Raw genomic sequence first — 27,189 nt, forward strand, 5'->3', positions numbered from 1 at the left:
TCACTTTTATTTATTATGTTTTGTACTCCGTATTATTTTCATTCTTTCCTAATGGTTTTTTTTTTTTGTTGCAGCCATATATCTGACTTCTGAATTTTGATGTCCACACTCTTTTTATATCTGACCTTTCAATTCTTAGACTTCGGACATGACTTTGCTTTTTTCATTTATTGCACCAAATTGTTGAAAAAATGCCTAAGCCTTTTGAAATTTATGGCTTGTATTATGATTCCAATCTTCACATTAATACTTATCAATAGCTTGAAACTTACAAAGTACTATATGTGCAAATCTTCTTTGCAAAATAACGTGATAAAATTAGACTCCAATCATAACTCAATGTTTATTTTGCTAATCAACGGCCGGCCTATTTACATATGTATAGCCCAATAGGTGGATTTATAGGGGCGATTAATTAGCCTGCTCAGTATATGGGCTCAAAATTATTACTTTTTTAAAAAAGCCCAATTACATATTTTATGAAGGAATACAGTTAAAATTTTAAAACTAAGGATTAATCAAATTTTGCTTCAAACTTTAATCAGTTTGATATAATCAGGAGTATATTTCAATACATATAGTTTAGTTAAGTGTTTTTTTTTGTTTCAACACTTTTTAATTTAGTCTAAGAATTTTTAACCCGTCTTGTCTCTAAACTATTTTGTTTATCCACCCACCACATATGGTCCATAGAATTGTGGAGATGACACATTCCCCTCAATAATGAAATTCATGGTTTACAAACCAAGGTGGTTACATAGCAAAAGTGTCAATCTCAAAAACAGAAAAATACAAATTAATAAATTATATAATAAATAAAAATGACAAAATGTCACTTTCCATGTAGCTCTAGTCCACCTCTTTGAATATTATCCAAGTGGATATGCTATTTTCCACCTCGATTTGGAGTTGATCTTGTTGTACCTTATGGTGCAGCGGTTGCACCCAAATCCCTCAAACCCACCATTTTCCATTTAATTAATTATCTTGTTTTTCTAGGCTAACATTCACCTACCCCTCACCTCAAACCCCATACCCCACATTTAAGAAGTTTTTCTTTCTTATGTATATAAAAGAAACTGTTTCAACCCATATTTCAAATCTGTCGCACCATAAAAATAAAAATCAGGTCCCCACAATAGTGGTCTAGTATTCACAAAAATAATTCAATGTGAAAAAGGCACTTTAAATCATGGGATGAAACAGAATAGTGTATTATTTATTTGGTCTCAAAAGGGAATGTTGAATTAATGGTTATTGCTTAAAGGGGATAGTATATATTCTGGCTATGATTGTCACTAACTACAATGAAGAAGAACAAAGAAATTCCATAAAAAAGAATAAGTACAAATAAAGTATCCAGAGTGAATATACAAATTATAATAATGTATAATTAACACTCTATATATTTAAACCTACCATGATTTTATTAGTCATTATGCATAATAAATTAAGAGGGTGACATATAGTATTTATAACAATCTACAAGCTTTAACAACCAAAAATTCGGTCATTACAAATTAAAAAATCGATCAATTAACAATAATAATGACCGATTTTAATACGGAACCTAAGAGTATCTCCAATGGCGGACGTCGTGGTAGGACGTCCGCCGTAGTGGCGACGAAGGGCGGACACGCCCGTCTCATATGCCCGTCGGATGGGCTCGGACGTCCGACCCACGGGCGGGCGGACGTCCGCCACTATGGCGACAGTCGGACGTCCGAGTTTTAAATTTATTTATTTCTTTTTTAAAAAAAACTCTATAAATAGGGCTCGTTGAACTTCATTTCATTCACACCACTTGTGTTGACAAGTTTCTCTCTCTAAACTCTATTTTCAAGTATATCTAGAATGGCGAGTAGTCGTGCGGGTGGTAGTGGCGGAGGCGCTATTGATAGTGATAGTGATATTGATAATAAATTGGATCTCGCTATGGAAGAGGGGATTGATCGATTGCTCCGGCAGAGGCAGCGGCGGCGGTACCTCGGCCGATCCATCGCCGACGTCATGTACCCCGGGACCACATTGCTGCACATATTCGGTTGTATGAGGACTACATTGCTCCGCAGCCGCGTTTTGGGGATGTCTTATTCCGGCGACGTTTTAGGATGCATCGTCCGCTGTTTATGCACATCGTGGGTACTTTAGAGAGAAGATACGGGTTTTTCAGGATCAGGGAGGATGCGGCTGGCAAACCCGGACACACGCCCTTACAAAAGTGCACTGCCGCAATCAGGCAACTGGCGTACGGAGGCCCGACCGACATGTTCGACGAGTACCTCCACATTGGCGAGTCTTCAGCCGTCGAGTGTCTGCTGAATTTTTGCACGGGCGTTAGATCGATATTCGGGGATCAGTATCTTCGGCGTCCGAGCCCCGAAGACTGCCAGCGGCTGATAAATATGCACGGGTCGGTGCACGGGTTCCCTGAGATGTTGGGCAGCATAGATTGTATGCATCGGGAGTGGAGGAACTGCCCCGTCGCCTGGAAGGGGATACACACTTCGTTAGAGTTTGTATACTAGAAATCACCTTTCGAGTGATTGAATACTGTTAAAACTCTTATTTTATTTTCCAAATGAATAAACAGATTATTTTTGTCATAATGTTGTTATGTTTTACATTTAATGGATGTTTATTGCATATTTAAATATATAAGTAACTTAACAAAGTCTAAGTCTTTGTTTTAGTAGACCGGTTGTGGGCGTCGTTCACTTTAAGGTAACAAGGTCAGTTCTAAACAAAGAAAAAGAATAATTTCACAACCTAGATAGGCTTAGACTACCTATCGTGAAAGGTTGCAATGTCAGTCCGATTATTTCTAAGCCTTACTGAAATAAGATGACGTTGGTGTGGTATAACACTGAATGGATCTAACAGCGAGACAGTCTTTATGCTATCTACTGAAAGACGAGGTCTCGTAAATTATTTCTCAATCAATGTACGTTAGCATTGAGCATACGGTATTGATTATGCACTACTTTGACTTACCAAATGGTGCGGGTTTTTCGCAACCCAATAAGCCTGGTATATTGGGTAGTGGTGATTAATATCTAGCGGTGCTAGGATTGCTATTATGTTGAATCGTGCGCGAGGTGAGTCTCGTTTGATAACATCCTCAAGAGAAGCTTGAAATAAGGTTTTATTATTCGGAACCTAGCTAGTTGGAGTTTAATTACTCTATGAATAATAAATAAGATTTTCTTGCCGAGTCCTCTCTTGGAATAAATAAGATATTAATTAATTAAGTCCATAGCAGACAATAATTAATTAATGGATGTTTCTATCTTAAGCGCGGGAAATAAATATAAAGTAATGGAAACCCGAAGTACTTGTAATTTCGGATTTGGATGGGGAGTGCAATATTACTTCTGTAGTGGCTGCTCGTAATATTCCAATTTCAAGTTTATATTAAATTGGGTTTAATTTAATTAGTAAAAAACTAATTGGAGGAACCCATATCCAAAGCCTTCCATAGATCCATGTCTGGGCCCAATATGTGACTTATTATAAATAGAAGAATAAAGGAGACAGAAAATACACTTGTATTTTACTCAAAATTTTCGGCCCCCTCTACTCCTAGTAGTGGTCGAATTTCTCCTCCATGGGAAATGATTTCCGTCTTCTCTATTTAAGTCCTAGTGCACTGGTGAGATCAGCCCACCCTGATATCAGTTCACAGTCCGGGAACCAGATAGAAGATTCGTGGTTTTGTACTAAAGATCTTCACGTGGAGAAGGCGCTAGCTATCTTCGATTCTTTGGAGAATCTTCAAGGTATAATGGCTAAACCCTAGAAAAGCATGTTTTAGGTTTCAATTAATTTAAAGCATGTTTTATTTGAGTTATGAGCATGATACATGTGATAATTACGCGAATAGATTTTGTCTAAATAATCCGCTAAATAGATCTGAATTATTATGTAATTGATTTATGTGAGCGCTTCCGCTGCCAACCCTTTCAACTTCGGGCTTCAAAGCCAAGCATCCCACGATGATCCTTGAAGCTGTAGCTGACTACCGGCTGTGGATATGACATGCTTATTTTGGAGTCGCCGGGTCGAACAACGACCTCAACGTCCTCCACTCGTCGCCCCTATTCAACGATAAGTGCAATGACGTTGGTCCCGCCATCAGTTTCGTCGCCAACGGCAACCAGCACAGTATGAGATACTATTTGGCGGATGAGATATATACCCAAACTGGCCCGTCTTTGTGAAGACGATCAAGCATGCGGTCGGACCAAAGAAGTTCTACTTTGCGAGCCGTCAGGAGGCAGCGCGCAAGGATGTTGGGCGCGCATTTGGTGTGCTCCAGAGTCGATGGGGGATGGTGAAGGGTCCGGCACGGCAGTGGTATATTCCCAACATCGGCGACATCATGTACGCATGTATCATTTTGCACAACATGATTGTCGAAAGTGAAGGGGACGAACTGACTCAGTGGACCAACGAAGATGATACGGGTGTCGGTCCAAGCCACGGCGTGGCCAGCGCGAATGTGAACATGGGGGTACCTCATGGAGAGGTTGAGCGGTTGCGCGCATTTGCCGACATGCGGCAAAGAGATGCCCATATTCGACTTCAGGAGGATATCATCGAAGAGGTTTGGACGCGGAGGGGTGGACGTTGATGTGGTTGTTTTTTTTTTTTATCTACTATGTAATTTTTTTTTCTTTTATGATGTATGTTTTTTTTAATGAAATATTCGCATTTCCCCGTTCGTATTCGTGTCGAATTTTAATTCCGTAAATTTTAATTTCAATTGTGAATTTAATTTTATTGCGGGAAGTTCTAGTGCAGGGGAAGTCCTAGTGATGTGACAGTGGAATGAGAAATTCTAGTAATGACGTGGCATGAGGTTTTTGTAGGAAGTTCTAGTGAAAATCCTAATAAAAAGGGCGCCATCGGAGATGCTCTAATCATATACTATGCGTGAGTCTTTAATTCATTATCGATCTAAAACAAAATGGCAAATTCCTAGATTAACATTTATAGTTTTATATTGTGCGAATTATAAATAATTTCGTGAATTTGAAGGTGTTACATCGCTTAAATTATGTACGTATTTCTACCAAAAAAAGTATACACTATATGGGGAAGGTAAAATGGATAGGGCATAAAGACAACACCGTCACACCGTCCATTCATAAGAGAACGCCATCATATTCGTTTATAGCCGTACACGTGTCCCAATGACTTTCACGTGACATTATTGATTTAGTTAAACATCTAAATTTAGACTAATAATATTAGTGCTTGACCAGTAATGGCTTATGGCTGCTGCCACAGTTTAGATTAGGACTAAAAAGGCTATAATTTCAGATCAAATTATTAATATGTTGAATACTTGAATTCATTGCACATTAGGAGTATTACATATAGTAAATTTGGATTATCTATAGTCTCAAAAAATTTGTTTCTATATGTAATTTATTTTATTGTAGCAATAATGCCAATAAACATGTTTAAAACATTAAATTCTTCTATACTTAATACCAAAACGTGGCTTTCACATGTAATTCGATAAGGTAGATTGTATCCTCAAATTAATTCAGTAAAAATTAATGTTTGTTGAACCGAAACCCTACTTGTATGCACTTGCATATAAACAAAATTGATTTTATTAGTAATTTAAAAATTTGACATGAAAAATATGTGTCGTCGTAACTCGTAACCCCCACAGCAACTACACGAACATTTTAAATCATAAATTAATTAAGATACATAAATGATAAACTTCTTTATAAATAAGACATTAATTTAATTAAATTAAAGAATTTTGGTTCTCATCCACTTCTCTTTCCTTGCTGGCTGCTACCCGTTAGTTTCCTCCACTCACACATTTCCTCTCTCTACACCCATACATTGATACATACATTCGCCCTTTCTCTCTCTCACCACACGCATACACAAACATATATACAAACGGTATCCGAGTCTACCTCCCCTCTCTCTGTAGAAATTGCTATTTGATGTTTTGATCCGAGATTACAAGCATTGCATTGTTCTGCGCTAAGCTATATTCAATAGCTGCTAGCCAAGGACATACTTAATTTAAGTTTGTAACCGCTGCAAATGCTTTTCAGCTACACTGATATTTGATACAGATTAATTTGTGGATAAATACAATATTGAAATTGGTAGATTAGGCTTTTTGCTGTGTTAATTTCGAGGACAGCATGTTGGGGGCAGGAGTGCAGTTCAATAGGAGTAGAAATTGCGACGATCGGTTTGACAGCGCCGCCAAGGCTCGCCGGAGCCAAAATTTAACGCGGAGAGCTCAGAGTCAGAGCGATGTCTGCTCGAGGCGGAGCCACCGCGATGAGTTGCCGCAGGAGAAGTCTGTGCCGGAGTCTCCGACGCCGGCGGCTGAGTCCTCGTCTCTGTGTAATTTGGAGAGATTTTTGGAATCAATCGCGCCTTCGGTCCAAGCGCAACATTTATCTAAGGTTTTGTTTTGTTTTGCTCGTTTTATTAAGATGAATTGAGCCAAGCATATATGAAATTAGTGATTGATTTCTTGAGGAAATGCTGGTTTAAAGTAGAGATTGTTAGTACTTGTTATTCTCGAATATGATGAAATCGTTCTTAAATTCATGTTTTTCCTCACATAAATTTGTATTTAGAGTTTAATTGGACTGAAGCTTCAAGTTGCTGCCCTTAACAAGTAATGCTGCTTTTATTGTGATTGTGAAACTTAGTATTACGTAACCTGTTGTTTATTTGATGATCGAATTAGTATATCCATAAGTAATTTTAATTTATTGGTTAGTTTTGTGAAATAATTGAAGACTTCATAGCGTTTGATCTATAATGTTAACTACCTCGTGGTGTTATTTAAGAAAATTGATACTCCTATATAATTGCTGTTTATTGTTTACCTAAGCTATCTAATAGAGTCTATGCAGTTCCATCTTGAAGCTTGCCCGACCATTATTATTAAAACATGTATTTAAAAAAAAGACATTGTCAATCTGTTCATGTTAATTATTTTGCTGTCCCATGTGTAATTGCTCAAAAGTCAGAGTTGATTAGTTGCATGGCTGAATATGCTACTCTTCCTATCCAAAATTTTATGAGTGTATATATGTAAATGTTGCAGATGATGGCGAGGGACTGGAGACAATGCAATGCTGAGTTTCAGCCATACTTTGTGCTTAGTGATTTATGGGTGGCATTCAAGGAATGGAGTGCTTATGGCGCTGGAGTGCCTTTACTACTAAATGACACTGATAGCGTCGTTCAGTATTATGTTCCGTATTTATCAGGCATCCAGTTGTATGCCGACCATTCAAAGAGTACAACAAAGTTGAGGTATCTTCTTTCAGCTCTTAGATTTCTATCATAAATTTCTTCACTTGTTGAGAAATTATTAGTATTTAATTTGATGTCCTTAATATTGTTGGCAGGAGGCCATGATCATTCTGGTTTCTTCTAATGTTTGGTGTCTAGTTTTACTATCTATGCATAATAACGGTGCTTTCTCCCTCCCTAGTTGTCAGCGGCATATGATAGATTTGGATGAGCTGAGCCTACTCGTTTATGCTTAGAATTACCACTCCTGTTCAATAGTAATGAGTGATTGACTTATAACTTGAACCAATCCTCCAAATGCCTGCCCATTAAAATTGAGTAAATAAGTGGGCATTGTCGGTCATTTTTAATTTTACAATTATGTACTACCTTATTTTACTATAAAACATATGCTTGGCTCCTTTCACAAACATTTTGTGCTTAATGCAATGTGGTACTAGCCATTTGTATTTGCAGCCCATGTATTAACTGACATAGGATAATGACTTCTGATGCAATTTTCCTCGTTTTACTGATTCATGTACAGGCGGCTTGGTGAAAGTGATGGAGAATATTGTAGGGATTCTAGTAGTGATGGAAGCAGTGACAGTGAACTGGATGGAGTACCATCCCCGTTAAGTGAGCATCATATGGAATTTCAAGAAGGCTTTTCAAGTGATGAAGGCGAATTTGGAAGTTCAGAGGGCAGCTTGTTGTTTGAGTATCTTGCACGGGACCAACCATATTGTAGGGAACCTTTAGCAGACAAGGTCAGTGGTCTCTTTAATATTCTCCTTATCTGAGATATGATTTTCTCTTTTATTTCTTAGACCGTACTATTATTTTGAAATTTTCGCAGATATCTGATCTAGCTCGTGAATTCCCCGAGCTCAGAACTCTGAGAAGTTGTGATCTGCTTCCCTCCAGTTGGCTTTCTGTGGCCTGGTATACACTCCCTTTGTTTGAATTGAATTCGTCATACTAATACTATCTATTAGTTGCTATTCTTAATCCTAACCTTATGTTTACCAACAATCATATATAGGTACCCAATTTACAGAATACCAACTGGGCCAACTCTTAAAGATTTGGATGCTTGCTTTCTAACTTTTCACTCTCTTCATACCCCCATGACAGGTAGGCGATGGCTATTATGATGCACATTTTTTTCTTCACCCGTGACACAAATTACAAAGCATGCACATTGTAATGCTTTAGTGGTGGTCTAAGAATAAGCTTACTCAATTTGCATATCTGTAGGAAACGAAGCTGCGCAATCTCCAGTCTTCACTTTTCCATCTGAGAGTGATGGTGTTCCACAGATTTCGCTGCCGGCTTTTGGCATGGCCTCATACAAGTACAAAGTTTCACTATGGACTCCGAATGCAGGAAAGCAGCGGGACTTGGCAAATTCTCTCTTGCAAGCTGCTGACAATTGGCTGAACTTACTCCATGTCAATCACCCGGATTTCTCCTTCTTCTGCCGTAGGTAAACTTGGTTGCAATTCCCCTCCTTTTCCGTCTCCTTCTTCTTCAACCTTCTACATGAAACGCCACCAAATGCCATTGAAGTGCTGTTAATTCCAACTAGCACGTGAAACAAAACCGAGGGGAGAAAAAAGGAATGTGCTTCAGTGTTTTTTTAATGGTGGAATAAGGTTATAATTTAGCGACGACACAATAAATTTTGTTTTAGCAAGATTAAAGGTGGCTGAAGTTGATGCTCTGTTTTTTCGCAATTTGTATTATAGAACAAGCTGCGTTTTTTCTAGTTGCCGATATGATGTAGTAGTATGTTTATTAAAATGTCTTAATTTGAAGGGGATTCTATAGAGAAATTGAATTGTGTAACTAAATGTTCAAAATAGTAGACGAATGGAGTGTTTTTGCATTCTCTTTGCAATTTGGTTCTTGATTTTTTACAATGTTTATTATTTTTTTTATTATTTTTTGGTGGGCATAGAGAGATACTATTAGACTTCATATTTCACATTTCACTCATTGGTGGTTTGAATAACTCAATATTACTTAAAAATCATTTTGTGGCAAATCATACATAACTTTTTGTAAATCCTTATAAATTGTCGAAGGTTGAATTTCTCAACCTTGAACCTAAAACGGAAATTCTTTATCTACATCATGATTTATGAAAATTAAATCACAAACTTTCGGCTAGTTTCGAAATTTGAATTCACCTCTTACGATGAGCTACATATAATGGACTTTGGGGCATCAATTAATACATGAGAATTGTCGTCTTCTAAGTTTATCCCTAAAATCAAACCATACTCTCATATTTCAAACTACAATTTGTCAGTATGCAATAATTCAAAGAAAATTTTAAAAAGCTTCCCATAACAAACGAGAGTAAAATCCAGCAAACAAACCAAAGGTCGAAGCAGGAAATATGGCATTAACACTAGTACATCTCAAGTAACACATTACACTCACGTCTCATCATCATCATAGAAATAAACATCTATATAGATGAGAACTAGCTATAAACTATAAGTAGTACGTAATTAAAGCATGCCACACTAATAAGTAGGAGGACGTAATTAAAAACATGTCACACTTGAAGAACAATAGAAATAGTTGTGATTTAGCATTTAGGATAGGGAATGCGGCAAGCACTAGAGACTCTCTTTGCACCAGGAGACTTGATAAACTTCTGTAGATTGGGATTCCTCATGTACTGGCACAGGCACGGCCTCTGCTCCTTGAGCTTGGCGCAGCAGGTGCCGCTGGGCTTCCCCGATGAAGTGATCGCGGCCGCGCAGGGGCTCAGCTGCAGGGGGTTGCAGGTCACGGCTGTGGACACCTCCACTTGGGCAAGGACTAGCGTTGCTAGTGCAAGAATTGCTAGGCATGCTGTTTTGGTGTTCATTTTTTTGGTATTGTGTTGTGGTTTGAAGTAGAGTGTGTGTGTGTTTATGGGGTTGGATGAGAAATTTGGTTGGTTTGTGGCTCAATTTATAGAGGTAGAGATGTGAATGTTGGATCTCTTTTCACATTGCTTTTACTAATATGTTTGTAAGTATATGTAGGTGGAATCATGACTCAATTGTTCTACAAATGCCACATTGCTAATTGCAAGATTTTAAGGGTTGGTGGAGGAAATTTGTTAGGGGGTGTGTGTGTTGGAGGGACTAGAGCCATTTATGAATTCGTTATATTTACGAATAATTGTTCTAGTAATTCATAAGACAATTTTATGTGTACTTACCAAGTTTTAATTTCGTAAGTGATTCTTGATTTTAGTACATGAGGTGAAAAATTACATCTAGTATTACTGTATTAGGAATCAATTTGTAGTCATATTAAATTAGTAGCAAATAATAATGTAAGGAAGGTACATAGGAAAACAAACACTGATGTATATATACATAATTTTTGTCATTGAGTAAATCTATAGGAGTATAATATGGATTATTTCCTCCTTCCACAACTAACATTCCTTTTCTTTGGTTCATAAAAATTGGTCTCTTTATATTCATAAAATCTATATATATCTATATTTAGGTAGATGGCAATCAACATGTCTGAACTGCATTTTATGTCTGAATAAGCGGTAACCATTAATTCTCTTGAGATAGTTATTAGAACTTCTCTTTTGGCTTAGACTTAGAGCTATTATGATGAGATAATTATTTTCTGTTAAACGATGATTGACAGATGACATTTAAATGCGTAATGCTAAAAATTTGGCGAATAAAGAAGAATATAGTTCTCCATATACACTAGGAATTAGGAAAGTACATATATATGTATATGCATTGTGTGGGCAAAATCAATAATACTTGTATGCAGACAAATGCGGATTAAATAAAATGATGAGAAAAATTAAAGTAATAATGGAATGACTTTGTAGGCATTGGGCAAGTCACGCTTATAAATGATGGTTTATAAATTATAATCATGATGCACTATATATCCATCATCACCATCATCATACCCATACTAATGCGTGTTTAATCATTCTTGGAGCAATGAATTGCCTTCACCTTTCAATTTTCCCTTCCATTTTTCTTCCTTTATTTTACGACTAACATTCTCATATTTAAGTCTTTTCTGGCATTTTTGCTACATATTGCGTTCACAATAAAATTTAAAGTAGTCTACTCCTGCCTATATCTAAAGCTCGCAAATAATCTAAGTTTTACAATTCGTATATACTCCCTACAGACTATAGTACTATAACTTTTAGCACAAATAAAAATATAAGTAGTCAATTTTGTGTCCATTCGGTTTCCGTGATAACTTTTATCTTCTCCATTCACACTTTCAACCAAATCTTAGCTAACAATTGTAGATTTGGGCCTGTTTCGGCCCATTTGAATGGACTCATTTTCTCCTAATCTCATGACTAATCATCTCACCCCACCCCCTCCTACTAATTTGTCCATCTCGCTCTCCTCATTATTCTCCTCTCCACCCTACTCTACAACCATGCATAAGACTAATTTAATCCTATCCAAGATCTATTTTAGTGTATCTTAAACTTCATCTCAAGATAATTTTATTTCATAAATCGAACGGCCACATTAATTGTTACGTAAATATTCTGAATTAGACCATCCGCATCTCTGTCTCTTATCCGTCTCTTATCTTTACTATTCATGGGCCCCACTGTACTTTTCACCCCATCTCTTAACTAAGAGACAACATCTGCATCCCTCCATCTCTTAACCATCTCATCCCTTAACTATTCATTCAATTTCATTTTTTATTTTTAATTCCAACATATTCAATTAATAAAAACACACTTCATTAAATAAAATAAAAAATACAATTTAAAGGCCTAAAAAATTTAAAAATACATAATTAAAATCATAAAAAAACAAAAAAAAAACACACCATTAAAAAAAATTGAGTGAGAATAGAGAGTTTTTTTTTATGGTGGATAATTTGTGGGAATGACTTGGTATTTATAGAAGTGATTGGAGGCTTTATGAAAAAAAATTACAAATTTGAAAAAAACGGCTATAAACGGCTAGTAGAATTTTTGGAATTTTTTTATATTTATTTTTTGAATTTTTTTCTGATTTAAAAAAAAATAAAAAAAATCAATTTTAACGGATATAAACGACGCCCACTCGCGGGTCGGCGAGTGGGCGTCACGCACGAACCACAGCTCGCCACGTCGCCAAGGCGCGTGGCGAGACGTCTCGAGGCTGGCCTTTTCGGAAGGAGACATGGGACGAGATGGAGGCCGCATCGCCGTCTCGATGTGGTTTCGTCTCTTCGAGACGAGATAAAGCCTGCATCGAGACGCGATGTGGATGCCCTTATAAGTTACCTGATAAGCTGGGATATATTAGATGGTGTTTGTGACATCTTTTTCATATTTGGATTAAAATATTGACCTCTCACACAATTAGACACGAATGCCAAATATAAAATTAATTAGTTAGATATGAAAAAAAATTACCAAAAATTATTTAAAATTGATACTACTATACTATAAAAACATCATTTGGGGTCTACTTTGACCAAGGTTAGGGCCCAACAGGTTGGATTAATTTAATCTGGCCGCATACATTACTTTTCGGTGGACGGTGATGAGTCGCATGCGCCGTTATTAATCATATCTCATCTTCCAAATTTATTCATCAATACTTTATATATAAAAATGCATTTTTATCGATGCTCTTTATTAATATACTTCAAAACAATTGAGACTGCTCAAATATTTTAATTTTGCATAGGATCAATCTTTTAAATATTCGAAATGCACTTTATCTATACAATATTTATGTAATCTATATATCAATGAGAAAATATTGGAAAATACTCAAACGAAAAGGATATTCTCTCCATAGTGAATTGACAATGAGTACTTAATGATGAATCTGATTCTCTGTATGAGGTGGTGGATATTATATTAAACTAAAAAGCAAAATAACTTTAATAAGGTTCCAAGTTTAGTTGAAACGGCGCCGTTTAGCTGGTCAAACGTTAGAGCTAACAATTTTACATGTGCGGTGTGGTGGAAATGAGATGGCTGTAATGATTAATTTTTCATGCCATACTAATTTGAGAGCGGAAGCAGCAAATTTTCATAATTAATGGAGTATATCAATTATAAAAAAAAAAAAGAAAAAAAGAAAAAAAGTAATCTTAGAAGTTGTTAGGATTCCAAGAGGGGAAGAAGGAGCAAATATATTCGTGAATCAAATTTGGTGGCCATATAGGATACTGTAGTAGTATAATCTTAATTGTATAAACCAAACTCTTAAATTCCTAGTACTAGTAGAACAAATAATTTTAAAAATAATGATAAATGCAAAATTGTGACGCTCTTCCAATAGTTCTCGGCAACCCCACAAAAACTGAAGGTCAAGGACTTATTTCTTTTTTACTTTACTGTACTGATGCGGTTATTTACTTTTTATTATTTTTTCTTTCTTTATGGAGTATATTCTTTTCAAATCAACCAAATTATTATGTTTTAAAATTATCATTTAAATTTAATTGTTTTTATTTTCTATTATTGTACTACTTTTAATATATGAGTGTTTATTACTCCCTCCGTCCACGAAAATAATTCCCGGTTTGACCGGGCACGGGTTTTAAGAAATGTAATGGAAAGTGAGTTGAAAAAGTTAGTGGATTGTGGGTCCTACTTTTATATATTAGTTTTATAATAAAATGTGAGTAGGAATGAGTTAGTGGAATATGAGGTCCACTACTAAAAATGGTAAAAGTGAAATGGGACAAATTTTGGGGGACGAACGGAAATAGAAAACTGGGACAAATTTTCGTGGACGGAGGGAGTATATTTCAATTAATTATAAATATTATACTCCCTTGGCCCAAGGCAATTGAGTTGTATTTATTTATTTTTTCAAAAATAATTGAGTCATTTCGTCTTTTAGTAAAAAATTTATTCACTCTTTTGCTTTATCTTTTCATCATCTCTCTTACTTTCTTCTCTCCATTTTAAAATTTAACAAATCAAATTCTTAAATATTGTACTCAATAGAAATACCCCAACTATCTCGGGACGGGGGAAGTATTTATCAAGAATAAAAATATTTAATTAAATTAAGTTGGGATTTTGATAAAGTAAAAAATATACTATGTATTTGTGTATATGGATAAGAAATGAATTAATTTCAGAAGGGGGAATGAGACTGTGACAGCGAAGCAAGACACGAGGAGGAGGAGGCGACAATGAGGAAGATGGAAAAGTATGATGGTTCATTTCATGGTAGGAAGAGAAGAGGCCCTTATGGGAGTCTTTACGCAATATAAACATTAACTGGCAACTAAATATTTTATTTTCCATTCTTATTTTAATTTTTATTAGATTTTCACAATGCTCTAGGATATAAATAAGTTGGATTAGCAAGCAAATTAGTTTAATTCCAAATTGAAGTCAAACTCAATCATACTTAATTTAGTGAGTCCAGATTGAGTTATTATCCAACGAAAATGAACACTACAGTGTAGGTTCTTTATTGGGCCTGTTTGGGTTGTGATTGGGCTACATTGGTCATATCTTTGCCTTTCACTCGTTAAGCCCAGACTAATTCCATCATTCCCTGATTTGGCTTTCTTTTTTCTCTCATTTCTTTTTACTCATTTACAAATTTAATAATTTTACACCAGGAAAACTTGTTATGAACTTCAATTTTCCTTCTGTCGAGCTAGAAATATAAATAACACTTCTCTCCAATTTTATTTTATTGAGATATTGTAAGTTAGGCAAAGGAAAGAAGAAGAGGAAGAAACATCATGTGAAATAATTTATAAAAAAACGATTTGTCTTAAACTTGGAGGTGATCTTTCAAGACATGGAGAAGCCATTCCTTTCTTTGTAGCAACAAAGTTCCTTGGAGTCAAATCTTGGCATATTACCTCTCCTATTTAAACCTATTACTCTTTACTCTTACCACAAAAACATTCTAGAACAATTATTCTTTCTCATCTTCAAAAGTAACAACAAAAAATGCCAATTTACTCCTCAGATTCAGATGATGCACAGACGCCTTCAATCCCAAGAAGATTGTTTGGAAGAGAAAAGCCATTGCATTCCCTTTTCGGAGGAGGGAGAGGTCTATTTCACTTACCAATTTCTTTATACATTATATATTTTCAATTGATTTAAATACTAAAAGGTGACCATATATACTCCTATATTCACAATTAAATAAACGGGTTAATTTAATTTATTGCAGCTGCTGACATATTGCTATGGAGAGAGAAGAATTTATCAGCAGCAATATTAATTGGATCGACAGTGATTTGGTCTTTATTTGAAGTTGGAGAATACAACTTCATCACTCTTCTTTGCTACATTTTCATGACTACTATGTTAATTTTGTTCATATGGTCTTCGGGTGCAGGCATAATTGAATGGTAGTAATTTTTTTTTACATATACTAATTTGTCATAAATTTTTTCCAACTAAGTGTATAATAAAGAAAAGTTTAAAAATGATTTGGTATGTATATTGATGTCCAGGAATCCTCCTCAGCCAATTACAATCCCCGAATCCACATTTCGATGGCTGTTTGCGGAAATCAATAGATTTTTATACAAATTTTATTACATTTCTTGTGGGCAAGACTTGAAGACCTTCTTTGTGGTATTAATTTTATTTATTTATATTTATCAATAGAGTGATAGTTTTTCATTAATTTTGATCTCGTTTCGTCTATGGATACAGACGATCGCAATTCTGTGGATAATATCGGGGATAGGAAACTACTTCAGCTCCTTGAACCTGTTATACCTTGGTAGGCTACACTGTTTTGATAAATCAATTTATATTAGTAATTGTTATAATAAACAAATAATAAATGAATTTTGATTGAAAATGTGAAGGATTTGTTTGCGTGATGACTTTACCGGCACTGTACGAACGGTATCAAGATGAGGTGGATTATTTGGCGGGAAGAGGAAGCAGGGATGTCAAGAAAATATATAGGAAAATTGATCGTAGATTTCTTAACAAGATTCCAAGAGGCCCAGTCAAGGATAAGAAGAAATATTGAATTACACTATACTACTAATCCTTATATGTGAAATATTTGAAATTGGTGGGCTGGCTCACTTAATTAAATTTGTGTTGTATGCACCTATATACATGTATGGGAGATCCATTGATACTTTATTTCAAACTCATGTGTATGAATGATTGTAAAATTGTAGTAATTATGAAGGGGGAATGAATAGTGAAAAAATTACTCCTATCAACTTATATTAATTGAAAATTTGAAATAATTGGTTGACCTTACAATTTCATCAATAATATAAAAAGCTGTGCATTTTATCAAAATAAAACTAATAATATAGTAGTATTTAATTACTTACGACATACAAAAATGAATTTGTATTTTGAACCTTTCGGTAAAAGTTAACACGAATTTGTCATCAATGAATTGTGACATATAAATAAACGCTACGAAATAATTTACGAATATATTGATAATAATTGTCATAATACTAGTAGTACTATTTTTCCCATGAGCGTTATTCTTCATCCTTGACGGAATATGATAATGTTGGTAACAATTTAACAGCTAATAACCGTCCTTATTTTCTTTATTAATTAAGTAGCTTCTAATCCGCATATTTCTAAATTTGTAAAAGCATCAAAATAGGCATGTGATCTAATCATGGAATTAGAAGAATTATTTTTCTCTAATTATAATTTTTTCGCAACGGTCTACCTATTTATAGACAACATAGAGCGTCAAAGCGAGTCTACTTTTAATAGTTCCTTAAATATGGCCAGTATTTTGCAATATTGTCTAACCCAAAAATATGTAACTAAAAAAAAATTAGATAAAAATGGCCAGATTGATCAAAACCATTTTCTTTTATCAACAAAACGACTATTTTTTATGAGCAAAAGTGATTTAATCCAACTTTATACAAGTTGTCGTGCCTCAACTTTGTGGTTCAAAGTTAAACAAAATAATGTAGGCACTTTATAATTTAATTTTTTCTATTCGTAAAATTATTTAATCATCTTGTTCTTGTCTGCATTATGCAGCTATTTAGTTTTTATTTAGTCACTGACACTGATTAAGTTATTTGATTTTCCAAATTATAAGGTTTTTTATGTTAAGTTACACGTATCTACACAAAATATTTTAAAAATAAATTATGGTGAAAAAATCGTACTCCTACACACTACACTACAGACATGTCTATATGCATTTAGTTTTATTGCTCTCATGCTTTTTGACGAGAAAAAAAAATTCAAAAGTCTTCACTCCACATAGGATAAGTACTACTTAATATTTATAGATTATCCTTATATTTCTACTCCCAATTTTGTCAACGTGAACTTAAGTAAATCGCAAAAGTCGAGATTCTCGGTTCAAACTTCAAACCAAATAAAGTTCAAAGTCATTTTTTGGTCAAATAATAGACTCTACTAACCTTATTTTGCAGATTATTTAATGAAACTATGATCCAATTAAATTTCCCAACAAAATAGCCAATCAAAACTTTGGGAAACAGCAGTGCATTCCTCACTCCAATACCATTCCCTAGTGTAGCATTCCCAATTGTAAATTTGCTATCATCTCTTATTTCAAAATAAAAAGTATACACAATATCCATGTACTAATAGGGTTAATATTCAAAGTAAATAAAATGAATAGGGCCATTATCTTACTGGAGTACTACACTTATACTCGTACAAATTCACTTGTAAAAATAGATACAGAAGATCTTTTAACAGTAACTTCTATTATCACAAATTCACAACTGGCATTTCCCGCTACGGAGTTATCACAGTACACTGCCAAATTTAACCAAGATGGATGGATGGATGAATTCAGTGCTTCCTTTTCGTTTTTTGCATTGTTGTTTTATCTCTCGGATAAACTAATCCATTTTCCCAAGGCCTCTTTGCTTAGCTGAAAACAACTTTACCTTTTCCCCAAAACGACTTTTTTTTTTTTGTTTTTGCTCTTCTCCATACTTCTTCCCTACTGTCAAAGCTTTCACACACTCGCCCCTACAACTCTCTCTCTCTCTCTCTCATCTTCTTGGTTTTCTGCTTCACAAAAGGTAAAGATTACCCTTTTCTTCAATCTTGTAGGTGTATTTGCAACTGTCATTTTCTTGAAAAATGTTAGCTTTTCTTGCCTTCTTGCTTTTCAATTTGCTAAATTTTGGTGTTGTGAGTTCTGTAAATGAAGAAGGGGTAGCTCTGTTATCATTCAAGAATTCCATGACATTAGACCCTGAAGGAACTCTTAGTAATTGGAACACCTCAGATGAAACTCCATGTTCATGGAATGGCATTACATGCAATGAACAGAGAGTTGTATCTCTCAGCATTCCCAAAAAGAAACTCTCTGGGTTTCTCTCTTCCTCTCTAGGATCCCTCTCTGAGCTAAGGCATGTTAATTTGAGGAGTAATAGGTTGTTTGGGGGGTTGCCCTCTGATCTTTTCAAGGCTGAGGGGTTGCAAAGTTTGGTTCTTTATGGAAATTCCTTTTCTGGGGTTTTGCCATTTGAGGTTGGCAATCTTGATTATCTTATAACATTAGATTTGTCTGAGAATTTCTTTAATGGGTCATTGCCATCTTCACTGGTTAAGTGCAAGAGGTTGAGGAATCTTGGTCTTAGGCAGAATAATTTTAGTGGCTCTTTGCCTAGTGAGTTTGGAAAGAATTTGGTTTTACTGGAAAAACTTGATCTTTCCCACAATAGCTTTAGTGGTTCTATTCCTGGTGATTTGGGCTATCTTTCTAATTTGCAAGGAACTGTTGACTTGTCTTATAACAAGTTTAACGGTTCGATTCCGGCTAGTCTTGGTAACCTGCCTGAGAAGGTTTACATTGATCTCACTTATAACAATTTGAGGGGCCCAATTCCTCAGAATGGTGCTCTTGTAAACCGAGGACCTACGGCCTTTATTGGGAATCCGGGGCTCTGTGGTCCTCCGTTGAAGAATCTTTGTTCGTCTGACAGTGAGGCGAATCCACCTTCTTCATTTCCAAACTTGCCTAGCAACTACCCTCCGGGGAAGAATGGTGGTGGTGGGAGGGGTTTGACTAAGGCCAGCATAGTTGCCATCGTTGTTGGAGATGTTGTGGGGATATGTGTGATTGGGCTGCTGTTCTCTTATTGTTACTCGAAGATCTGTCGTTGTGGGAAGGGTAAGGATGAGAGTGGCTATGGTTTTGAGAAGGGGCATAAAAGGTCAAAGGAATGCTTGTGCTTTAGGAAGGATGAGTCGGAGACATTGTCTGAAAATGTAGAGCACTGTGATCTAGTGCCTCTCGATGAGCATGTGGCATTTGATCTTGATGAGCTCTTGAAGGCTTCTGCCTTCGTGCTGGGTAAGAGTGGCATAGGAATCGTGTACAAAGTTGTGCTCGAAGATGGAGTTATCTTGGCTGTGAGAAGATTGGGCGAGGGAGGTTCGCAAAGGTTTAAGGAGTTTCAGACAGAGGTGGAAGCAATTGGGAAGCTCAGACATCCTAATGTAGTAACTCTTAGAGCTTATTATTGGTCTGTGGATGAGAAGCTGCTGATATACGACTTCGTACCAAATGGAAATCTTGCTGCTGCTATCCATGGTTTGTCTAAAAAACCACTCTCTCTATATATATTTTCTTGTTGAGTATGATCATTGATTCTCGGCTCTTGTGTGTTTTGTTGGTCATAATTTGGACTGCTTTCGCGTTTGTAATCTTGCAGGAAAGCCCGGTTTGGTAGCATTCACGCCTCTTTCATGGTGTGTGAGATTGAAGATCATGAAAGGAGTTGCAAAGGGCCTAGTTTACCTGCATGAGTGCAGTCCGAAGAAATATGTCCATGGTGATCTCAAGCCATCGAATGTGTTACTCGGGCATGAAATGGAGCCCAAAATCTCAGATTTTGGGCTCGGGCGGCTTGCTAACATAGCTGGTGGCTCACCAACCTTGCAATCCAACCGGATGGTTTATGAGAAGCCTCAACGAGGGCAGCAGAGCAGCTCGGCCTCAGATGTTGCAACGTTCGCCTCAAAACCCTTGTTTGGCTCCTACTACCAAGCCCCCGAGGTAATGAAAGCAGTGAAGCCGTCCCAAAAGTGGGATATCTACTCATATGGGATGATCTTACTTGAAATGATCACGGGCAAGACGCCATTGATCCAAGTTGGCACGTCGGAGATGGACCTCGTGCACTGGATGCAGCTATGCATCGAGGAAAAGAGGCCCGTCTCTGATGTCCTGGACCCGAACCTGGCTCAGGAAGCTGACAAGGAAGAGGAGATGATCGCAGTTCTAAAGATTGCAATGGCGTGCACCTCAAGCAGCCCCGAGAAGAGGCCTTCGATGAGGCACGTCTCAGACGCCCTAGAGAGACTACCGGCACCCTCAGAGTGTTGAAATAGTAGATTTTTGAGCTAGGTGATCTCATTGGAGCAACTTAAATGAGACTATTGTGATGAAACATGTCACATTTCAGATGAAAAAGTGTATGGAATCTCCTTTGCTCCATGGCTAGGAAAAAGGTGTAGTTGAAGGTTAGGTCTATTTTGAGAGCATTGGTGGTGGTTGTGACTCCGTGTGTGTAAGAATGCTGTGATGTTAGTTGTCTTGTTCTTGCTCTTATTGGAGACCTCATTATTTGTTTGTTGTCTGTTGTGATTTTAGTCAGTTTGTCACTTTGTGTTTGTTTTTTGTTGTTAGTGCTATTAATTTTATATATAATTTGTTCGTCTTTGATTTGTTATGTTTCTACCTTTCAGTTTTCACTTTTCATCCATTTTTATAGCTGTAGTGTAGTCTGTAGATGGTTTTTCCTTTTGTGCATGTGAAGTTGTCAACAAGCTTACACCGTTTGGACTACGAATGTCTTGGTCTCATTTTTTGTCACTATCTTTTTAGTGTGGGAAGTGGAATATGAAAAGAATTAGTAACAAAAAGAGAGTAAATACTAGTACTCGTACTTAGATTATTGCACTGACTCTTTACTCTATTTTTGTCATTTAGTCTGTCCATAAAAAATTAGTCTATCTTTTATTTTTATAAAATTATTCACCACACATTATAGATGAGGGTCTCAATATTACTAAATTGATCTATCAATTATTTTTCCTCTTTTTTTTTTTTTAATTTTTCCAATTTCTTTTTTGGGTCTTACAATACATCGTCAATGGACACTGAATGTGTTTTTCTGTGAATTAATTGCTGAAAATGATTTCAGATATATGTCGGCAAACACGATAAGATTTATTTATGAGAAATTTCATTCCAACATTTATTATTTTCGTGTACGACCTAGATAGTAAGGTGCGCACATGTGTGATGTAGCAAAAATATAGCCAGATTTCACAATCGGGCTGAAAAGAAAGGGCCATTGACTTAGCATTAGGCTTTACTATATTTTATTCATTTTTATTTTATTATCAGTCTACTTAGTTTTAAAATATTCATTTCTTAATTTCAGAATTAAATAAACTATAATTTGTTTAATGATCTTAAACAATTAATACAACTTCTATCTTGGTAAACCGTAAACCTCATCTTTTTCTAAAAGTTATACTCCATGAATGAGTCCATGTTAATCACAGTGAATTCATTTTTAATTATTACGTTGCCTATTGAATGCATTTTATGTTAGAAACTGTTAACTTTGACCTTAGGTTATTAGAAAAAAATGACATTAGTCTTCTAAATTTGGATTTTTACTTAACGCAGTATAGAATTTTACTACTTATACTAGGACTCCACGGCGCTGCCGCTAATCATGCAGCAACTTGAAAGTTGAGGCTGAATGTTTGATTATAGTGGAGAAAATGAAAATCAGAATATAGTATGCTTTATTTGATTAAATATAAAATTCTCCAATAGATTAGCCCTAGGCCCGACGATAGATATCCTTAGTAATTAAAAAAATAATAATAATGACATTCACGTAATAAAATAAATAAATATATAGGCGGAATTTGTATTCAGGTTTTTAGGAAGATAAAAATGCAAAATTCAAATTTTGCTATTGATAATAATCAAAATAAATGATTTCATTTTTACGTATTTACTAAAAATAATATAATAAAATTTTAGCACTTGAATATAAATAAAAACAATTTACAATATATAATTCGAATATTGGAGTATTTAAATAAATCAAATCCATCAAATACTAAGGTGACGTTCGGTTGCCATGACTAATAATCATGAGACTATCCATCTAGGATTAAGTTGTAGGGTTCAATCTTATGAACCAAATATGATAGTACATAATTAATCATGAGATTTAATCTTGGCAACCGAACACCCCCTAGTGAACTAATATGGGCTGGGCTGGGCTGTGAGATTTCTAAGCATTTAAGCAACAGTGTAAACTACGAATCGAGTTTCGTTACTGATTTTTTAGTGAATTGGAGAATTCTCTTCCAAATTGCGTAAAACAGGTGGAGGTGGAGGTGGAGGTGGATCACATCCTCGAAAAGATCGAAAACTTCACCCAGATAGAAACAACTTCAGTACTTTGGATTTGTAATCCATCTGAAAAAAAGGCTTTGTGACTTTCAGGAGGCGACCTTATTTGAATTCATGTGTGATCTGTCAATGATTGTGGAATTGAGCAATGAACTTGAAGAAAGGATTATTTTGTAAGTAGAGAGATCAAGGAACTTCGCTTACTTGATACTGCAAATTAGGAGATAGATGATGCTCTGTTGCATAATGCTATTGCTACATATATATTTCTTCATAGCATTCCTGGTGGCTGTTAGGATTGGAGTACTCATCTACAACTTCAAATGCCTAGTGCTTTACTATTAAATACTGAATCTGTCATAGAATATGGATGGTTTTAGGTTGTAGTACTAATGAACTTTGGATGCATGAATGTGGAAGATGCAAGTTTCAGAATGTTATTGATTTTTGTGCTGATTTTGTGGCCATGCCAATTTCATATTAATACTGGAACTTTATTGATTAATAATAGGCAATACATCATTACAGTATATCTGGTAAGTAGTCTCCTCTAATTAATAGGTGTCACATTTTTTTGTGATTCTTATGGTGCACATAGCATGTTCATATGAGTGTTGACTATGCTAGGACCACAGTTTCTACTGCAGAAGATTGGATTACTTGCTCCAAGTGCTCCACTTCATCTTCCCATATCTCAGGTAAGGCTTCTTTTATATTGTGTATGCTGTTCAAAGCATGATCTGCACCCGGAACTAGAGTAGATCTTCCCACCTGCATTTTCATTCAAGTTGGTTAGAAAGGGGAATAATTCTCGATTTCTCGTGCTGTAGGAATATGCTTGGGAGATCTGTTGAACTTACAACTACAGTGTGGAGCCCTGCTGCTTTGCCACTAGCAATGTTGCGAATGCTGTCATCGAAGAATATCTGAGAATCAAAAACAGAAACCTTCATCAGTCACATGCTTTCACATAAAGTTAGTACTAATATGTTAAGTATGTTTTTGTATTAACTGTTTTCTTTGGATCAACGTTTGCTATACGAATAGCAGCTTCCATTGCTTCCACAGATGGCTTGCACAGGATTTGATTCTTACGACTCGAGGTTCCATTATTCATCTCAGGTGCATCTTTAGCTTCAACAGTCCCATCCTTGATTTTAACTGGTTCTGATGGAGGGTTCAGAGTTTCAAAGCATATCACACCATGGAAGCAATCTTCCAATCCCATCCTGCTAAGCACTTGAGCTACGTGTGCTTCGTCTGCATTAGTGAAGATCTGCAGCCAAAAAACAAGTGGTAAATTTAATATTTTTCCATCTATACATCTCTTGGACTGAACATATAGTACTCTTTAAATGGAGGAATTTGAACATACTATTTTCTGTTGGGGCATGGAATGCAGGAGGTTACGTAGCACTGGATCTGGCTTTAGCAACTCATATGGCAATCTTCCATGAACATAAGCATGAAACTCATCATTGTCAAACTCGTATCCCATCACCTGCAAGAAATGACATGGATGTAAGTTATTCCATCTTTAACTCCATATTACCTGAGCTTAATCTCTTTACTTGTTTATATACCTTAAGGCCAGCCATCGTTGTCCCGTACTCTTTGTACAGCTCTAAGCACAGCCTAGGGACCTCACTTTCTTCAATATGCATATGATGCAGCATATACTCTGAAATTAAGGTGAACCGTGAATAAATAATCAATCATCATGAATTCACAAAATCCATTCAAATAGAGGATAGGAAAGGGTGTCTAGTGTAAGTACCTTCTATATTCTTGCGACAGGCCATATTGATCCCCAAACTCAAAGGGTATAAAGTGTCATCCATATCTGATGAAAAACAGGAAAATCATTTTCAATAGTTAGCTATATATTGCAGACTTAAATTATGAAGGAAAAGATTTGTAATGGGAAAAGAGTAGGATCAGCAGCATACCGAAGAGCAAGCACTCGTATTTAGGACCATTAGAGCTTCCACCTTCCATTTTAGTAAGAGTAAAACCAGAACCTGAAAAACATTCACTTTCACATTAGTATATCAATATCTGTATCCATAGTTTTACTCAAAAAATTAACATATTTTTCCATAGGTGTCTTGTCCAGACAAATGATCTTGTTCGAGGTATACTGACACAGGATAGAATCTGGCAATAGGCATATGCCTTGATAAAATCCATGCATGGAAACTAGAGGAACAAATTTTGATAGGAAAGAAACATGAAAAAAGATAGTAGTAATAAAAAAAACACAATAAGATTACCTTGAACTAAGCTTGTTTTTTGAGAAGTGGCTCTTAGTTTGTTGCACAATGGATTATGAGCCATAGAGGGGGCACATATTTATAGCTGAGTAGGATGAGATCATGTTTTGATAATGGAGTGTCCACCATTATAAAGAATAATTAGAGGTTACAATTATACCATGCACTTGCTGAGGTGGCAAGCATGTGTAGCCACTATTATAAGAGAATTTTCAAATCAATTCTATATGACTATATGGGTCGTTATCTTGTTATTGATTTTATATTAGTCATGATTAAGAAATTTCATAAGATATGTTATAATATTAGTTTTTATCTCAGGATTTGTATTATAAAGTATGTCCCATTAATCTTCTAGGCGTGTAATCCACCTTGTAAGTGAAAATTGTTGTAGAAAATGGCCTCTTCTTCGGAGTATAAATAATGAAATTTATTAGATTTCATTTTCACTCGATTGGTTTGAGATATCATTACAGGAATAGAATAATTCTCGCATAAAAAATAATCCAGAAAATTTGTAACAGTCTTTTTCTCTCCTGGGGGGAAAAGTGACACTTGGCCACAGAAGTAATTAGTATAATGATTAATCCCCAAAGCCAACTTATACATAATATTATGTCAAATATTTAGGCGACTTGCTCTTTGTTTACCAATTAAGAGGAAAGACTGAGGAAGGACCAAATCTGAAGCAAAGCAAGGAAATCATGTAGTACAATTTAATAGCCAAATAATGATTCATGTGTGTCATAATCTAATGCAGATCCACCCCACACCTCTTTCTACTTTATTCTGGTTCTGTATGCTTTATTTAGGTTGTCATAAAAAACTATACACTAAAAAAGTATTGCAATACTTATGAGAAAAGAATTGTGATTATTCATAGTGATATGATATGAGTGGATTTAGCAATAGAAACTGCTTGCTTGGTATGTCTCCACTTGTATTTTATTCTCTAAACAGAAAACAAAGTAATTAGAATAGTGGATTTTAGATAAGAATATTTGCTCCCGAGGATATGTTCTTTATTACACGAGTAAGGTAATAAAGTATAATCCTGGGTATCAAGCATAACTCTGTGTTAGATCTTTATTCATAGAACCTAAGAGAACTTTCAACAAACACACAATATATTATCAATTTCAACAAATTAGTGAACAAAAATTTCAAAATATATCTTGAATTCTTGACATGTTTTTATGCTAAATCGAGATATCCAGACCCCAAAGCATGTTCATTAGTAACAACTTTTGGTAGCTAAAGACAAATAGTTTTCACATATGACATATTGTGGATAGTATAAAATGAGCTTTAATATGTCTAAATATAATTGACCTTATATAGTATTGATTCACACCTTGCTATCCCCTCAAAAAAATAGACACTCAACTATAATTAATTGCATGATTGGCTACTCACATACGCTTGTATAGTATTTGTATATGATGAATTATTGTGTTGTAATTGTTTATTAGGCAATTAAACAATTAAAGTGATTCCTTTTACACACTGATTTTCAATGACGGATTAGGTTAGGTGTCTCATATTTTTTTACTTGCACGTTTTAATATGCATAAACGTTATTGTGAGCACTGAACTCTGAACACGGCAAAGCTGATTTGCTATACTTGTTAAATACAAAAGCAGATCTCCATATTTTATGAAGATGTGTACACCTTTTTTATATATGACTGTAGAAATGCACATAAAATAGTTTGGTTCATTCCAATAAAGCATGAAAAAAGTGAAACTGGAAACTGAAGTTGGTTTCTTTTTAGTTTTAGGTTTGTTCATCTCTTCCTGAATTTTAAATCGATTGTTTTAATCTATATCTTATTTGCTGTGTATGGAATTGAATATAAATATTTTGTATACATGGTACACGGCAAATTAAATCTGCAAATGTTAATAAACAAAAGTGTTTATTTTTTTCCAGTATAGATGATAACTTCTGGATATTTTAAGAAAATATTTAACAACTTTCTCTTCACTACTTTTCCGGAAACTCATACGAAACTAATAATAACAACATCATCTTATTATATAGTCTGCCAAGTGAACCAAAAAAAATCTTATTGAAAATAAAAAAAGTCTAGTTCTGCTCTTAATTTTCGAATAAATTTCTACAACCCATAATTTTAATTAAAGTTCAAAAACAAGAAGAATTACCTATTGGGCTCAATATGAGATAGTGTTGGGCTCAATATGCGCAAATC

General features: G+C 35.3%; 5 protein-coding genes and 1 long non-coding RNA gene across 6 annotated transcripts; 4 read left to right on the forward strand and 2 right to left on the reverse strand.

Moving 5' to 3' along the window:
• The first annotated feature begins 5,845 nt into the window (after positions 1 to 5,845).
• Positions 5,846 to 9,187, forward strand: LOC125190509. The gene is made up of 6 exons (XM_048087832.1): positions 5,846 to 6,452; positions 7,106 to 7,317; positions 7,844 to 8,066; positions 8,156 to 8,241; positions 8,342 to 8,433; positions 8,557 to 9,187. Exons 1-6 carry the CDS (start codon positions 6,183 to 6,185, stop codon positions 8,787 to 8,789), a joined length of 1,116 nt encoding a protein of 371 aa, XP_047943789.1. The 5' UTR covers positions 5,846 to 6,182; the 3' UTR covers positions 8,790 to 9,187.
• Positions 9,188 to 9,623: 436 nt separating this feature from the next.
• On the reverse strand, positions 9,624 to 10,252 carry LOC125190510 (non-specific lipid-transfer protein 2-like). The gene has a single exon (XM_048087833.1). It carries the CDS (start codon positions 10,181 to 10,183, stop codon positions 9,899 to 9,901), a length of 285 nt encoding a protein of 94 aa, XP_047943790.1. The 5' UTR covers positions 10,184 to 10,252; the 3' UTR covers positions 9,624 to 9,898.
• Positions 10,253 to 15,205: 4,953 nt separating this feature from the next.
• LOC125190853 (reticulon-like protein B9) lies at positions 15,206 to 16,428 on the forward strand. The gene is made up of 5 exons (XM_048088260.1): positions 15,206 to 15,356; positions 15,480 to 15,660; positions 15,766 to 15,889; positions 15,971 to 16,040; positions 16,129 to 16,428. Exons 1-5 carry the CDS (start codon positions 15,251 to 15,253, stop codon positions 16,296 to 16,298), a joined length of 651 nt encoding a protein of 216 aa, XP_047944217.1. The 5' UTR covers positions 15,206 to 15,250; the 3' UTR covers positions 16,299 to 16,428.
• A 1,761-nt stretch (positions 16,429 to 18,189) lies between these two features.
• LOC125186836 (receptor protein kinase-like protein ZAR1) lies at positions 18,190 to 20,932 on the forward strand. Its single transcript, XM_048083299.1, has 2 exons — positions 18,190 to 19,850; positions 19,972 to 20,932. Exons 1-2 carry the CDS (start codon positions 18,392 to 18,394, stop codon positions 20,643 to 20,645), a joined length of 2,133 nt encoding a protein of 710 aa, XP_047939256.1. The 5' UTR covers positions 18,190 to 18,391; the 3' UTR covers positions 20,646 to 20,932.
• Positions 20,933 to 23,176: 2,244 nt separating this feature from the next.
• On the reverse strand, positions 23,177 to 25,065 carry LOC125186564 (uncharacterized protein C24B11.05-like). Its single transcript, XM_048082945.1, has 8 exons — positions 24,977 to 25,065; positions 24,653 to 24,724; positions 24,481 to 24,546; positions 24,287 to 24,384; positions 24,079 to 24,204; positions 23,716 to 23,979; positions 23,564 to 23,629; positions 23,177 to 23,474 (listed from the first exon to the last, which is right to left on the reverse strand). Exons 1-8 carry the CDS (start codon positions 25,038 to 25,040, stop codon positions 23,322 to 23,324), a joined length of 909 nt encoding a protein of 302 aa, XP_047938902.1. The 5' UTR covers positions 25,041 to 25,065; the 3' UTR covers positions 23,177 to 23,321.
• On the forward strand, positions 24,105 to 26,616 carry LOC125186565. Its single transcript, XR_007170467.1, has 2 exons — positions 24,105 to 24,224; positions 24,807 to 26,616. It is a non-coding gene; the product is annotated as an uncharacterized LOC125186565 (long non-coding RNA).
• The last annotated feature ends 573 nt before the right edge of the window (positions 26,617 to 27,189 follow it).

The sequence above is a fragment of the Salvia hispanica genome, chromosome 5 (genome assembly GCF_023119035.1).
Source record: "Salvia hispanica cultivar TCC Black 2014 chromosome 5, UniMelb_Shisp_WGS_1.0, whole genome shotgun sequence".
NCBI classification, from domain to species: domain Eukaryota; kingdom Viridiplantae; phylum Streptophyta; class Magnoliopsida; order Lamiales; family Lamiaceae; genus Salvia; species Salvia hispanica.